The following is a 3,362-nucleotide window of genomic DNA, read 5'->3' on the forward strand; positions in this document are numbered from 1 at the left end:
AAAAATTGGTGACTTAATTGTACATACATGGACGTCACATTCACAATCTGGCGGTAACAAGCAAAGAAACGCTCCCACATTCAAAATTTAATAACGTATTATGGAGACTGGAGGGTGAGTGTGGAGGTGTTGACCAGCAGCACACACGTTTTGTTGCTTTCATTGAATGAGGCTACGGATACATGATTTTGATGGATCATTAAATGAAACATCCATTATTAAGGTTTGACCGTAAATAGTGAATCATGATACTAAATCCGTTTTAATTTAGATAAGGTAGTTTGACTCGGTACAAAATTTAAGAAAAAGAAGAAGATTTTTAAACCTTGTGATCTTAAAAGCTTAAAGTGTAAAAACTGTGTGAGACCATGACATTTGTGTTGTTATAAAAGCTTTTCAATAAAGATTTATACTTAAATTATTTTCAAATTTAAAAATATGTCATTTATTTTAAAACAGACTAAAAAGAAAAATATCTTATCTAATTTTAAATGGAGGGAGTAACTGAGATCATCACGTAACTCCTTTATTTAAATGACCTTCCCTCTCTTCCCCCGTTTACGTATCCCGTATTGCTGAATTCTAAGGGTTAGTTTGGTTCAAAACTAAAATAGCTCGGAATTATAATCTTTAAATTAAAATCGAGATTATAACTTGAATGACTTATTTGGCATTCTATATGAGTTAAGTTATATTAAGATTTTAGTGTAAAAATAATATCGATTTTAATTAATTCCTCCAATTATATACGCAATAAATTTTACCCCAAAATTTAATTCAAGATAACTCACCTAATTTGTTTGACCAGACGGCTCCAAAGGGAAGAAAAGATAGGATGCTTCCTGCAATAAACCTAAAGAATTTTCAACATTTGCGACTAGGGATGGCAAACGGGCGGGTCGGGTCGGATATGAACGGGTAAAAAATAAGTAAATTATCCAGTCCGACCCATATTTAATACGGATAAAAAATGGATCATCCGGCGGATAATATGAATATTCATATTATCCATGACTTCTTGAATATGATTACTTTGGGGGAATTACTAGTCTTCCAAACTTAAGAAATCCCTAATTTGAGTCTTTACAAATGTAAAAATTAACAAATTAACTCATTAGTTATCCATTGGTTATCTATTTTCTAAGTGTATAATATGGTTCTTATCCATATTCGACCCGTTGCTAAAAAGTTCATTATCCAATCCATTTTTAATGAATAATATGAGTGAATAACTGTTTCTTATAACCGTTTTGTCATATCACCAATCTCCTCTGCCCCCCTCCCCAAATTTTTTATAATAATTTATAATAATGGGGTGATTGGATCAGTTCAAGTGCGCCGGTGAGATACCTGATAACTTTTGTGTATTAGTAAAACATAAATCAAGAGAAATCACTTAATGCATTTCGTTAATTGCTAGGCTAAACTTTTGGATGCATTTGTGGTTACTTTAGCTCATTGATGGAGTTTATATTGTTTTCCCACCATACAACTAGCTGACGAAAGAAAAAGACTCAATTTATTAAATGAAGAAAATATAAGATGTTTCATCAGTTTTTGTTAGTAAAGATAGTAACTTAATTCTGCCAAAAGAAATAGTCCAAATAGGGTACCCAAACAGAGAGGTCAAATGTGCCTAATATGCCTTATTTTTTTCCGCAAGCGGCGCGTTTTAGCACTTCAGTGGAAAACCAAACCAGATCTCTTAGCTCAACTCTCAAAGGTCCCAATCCAGTGAACTTGTGAACCCCACCCCTACATTTCTACACATTCTCCAACATTTCTCCCCCCCTAAATTACATTATTTTCTCTTCCCTTTTCTTTTTTCCCCCTTTCATTTCTCTTTATCTGCAAAATAAGACCTCAGCAGTTACAGACCCTCCAAACACTTGAGTTTCCCATGGATCCCACCCTCAAAAAGCAACCTAAACCTACCCCTTTCTCCGCCACCATCTCCGCCACCAACTCCAAACCCCACCACCCACCAGATCCCACCACCCTCCTCTCACCCACTGTCCAAAACATCTCAACTCACTTTTCCAAGCTCTATGCACATCACAAGATCCTCAAATCTACCTCAAAAGGATCATCTGGGGGGCATAGACATCCTCCTGTTGACACTCATTTACAGGCCAAAACTCTAGCTGCTGCTACTTCCTCTGTTTTTGATTCCTCATGTTCTGCTTTGACTAAGTCAAAGAGTTTACACGGGAGTAGATATGTGGCCGAGGGAGAAAAACATAACTCTGTTAAGGATATTGACAAAGCAATTGTTTTGCATGAAAAGGCTGAAGTCAAGAAAATACCCCACAAGGAAAAGAAAGAGGTGGATGTTAAAAGACCATTAGCTTTGTTATCCAAGAGCCAAGATAGTGACCAGTTGAAGGGGTTTCAACAAGGGGTTGATAAAATTACCAAAAGGCCATCTTTTTCTTTGTCAATGAATGGTGGAAGGAGGAAATCATTCAGCTGTTCACAGACTGAGTTAGCTAATTTCTTTTCTTGCAGTGGTGTGAAAGTTGTGTCTGTAGATATGCCACCTTTTATGCAGATTCATGCTGTCGATTTTGCAAGAAAAGCTCATGATAGCTTGGAAAAGTTCTCTTCTAAATCCCTTGGATTTTCCCTCAAAAAGGTAAACACTTGGAAAAAGTTTTAATGATTATGCATTTTCGGTGATTTTTGAGATTTGAGCTTTTAATGAATTGAATTATTTTGTATAATTGTGTTTCTTGATTTTCAGGAGTTTGATGGGGTATATGGACCAGCTTGGCACTGTATTGTAGGGACTAGTTTTGGCTCATTTGTCACACATTCAGTTGGTGGTTTCATATATTTCTCCATGGATCACAAGCTATATGTACTCCTGTTCAAGACTACTGTACAAAAAGCAGAATCAAACTGAAATCTTTGAGGTGAAATCCGTTTTAGTATAGGGAAATTTTTGGAAAGAAGTTTGTTATCTGTCTTTGTAGTTTTGTACATTAGCTTTTGATTAAAAAACAATGGTAGTTCTGCTCGCACTTCAATAGTGTCACACGACCCTTTTCTCAGCACCCCCATCCCTTTAACTGTGCCCTTAAAAACCCTCCAATGAGGGAGTGTATTGATCATTGGAATACTGTGAAACAAATTGTACACTGTTACATCTTGTCCTCTGTCTCAGAAAGTTGATAAAGTATTTAATGGTGGTGTCCATGGAGTGATTGAAGTGGACCATCAACGGTTCAGATGCCTATAGCTCTTTGCTATGTTACACAACTCTTCAAAAGCAACATAGGCTTTTTTTTATTGAAGTAAAGAGGACAAGAGTTGGTTCTATGGATTTTTGCCTATTTTCCTCTCTAGTGTTACCAAGTGGA

At 36.0% G+C, this 3,362-nt stretch overlaps 1 protein-coding gene across 1 annotated transcript; it reads left to right on the plus strand.

Moving 5' to 3' along the window:
* Window positions 1–1,762: 1,762 nt before the first annotated feature.
* LOC104121644 (uncharacterized) lies at window positions 1,763–3,153 on the plus strand. Its single transcript, XM_009633691.4, has 2 exons — window positions 1,763–2,635; window positions 2,744–3,153. Exons 1-2 carry the CDS (start codon window positions 1,901–1,903, stop codon window positions 2,903–2,905), a joined length of 897 nt encoding a protein of 298 aa, XP_009631986.1. The 5' UTR covers window positions 1,763–1,900; the 3' UTR covers window positions 2,906–3,153.
* Window positions 3,154–3,362: the final 209 nt, after the last annotated feature.

This window comes from Nicotiana tomentosiformis, chromosome 3 (genome assembly GCF_000390325.3).
Source record: "Nicotiana tomentosiformis chromosome 3, ASM39032v3, whole genome shotgun sequence".
Lineage (NCBI taxonomy): Eukaryota > Viridiplantae > Streptophyta > Magnoliopsida > Solanales > Solanaceae > Nicotiana > Nicotiana tomentosiformis.

Bases quoted from the DNA above. Each gene is read 5' to 3' on its own strand.
- LOC104121644 (XM_009633691.4), top strand. From the start codon at position 1,901: ATGGATCCCACCCTCAAAAAGCAACCTAAACCTACCCCTTTCTCCGCC. The intron at 2,636-2,743 runs GTAAACACTTGG...CTTGATTTTCAG, and splicing joins TTGGATTTTCCCTCAAAAAG to GAGTTTGATGGGGTATATGG.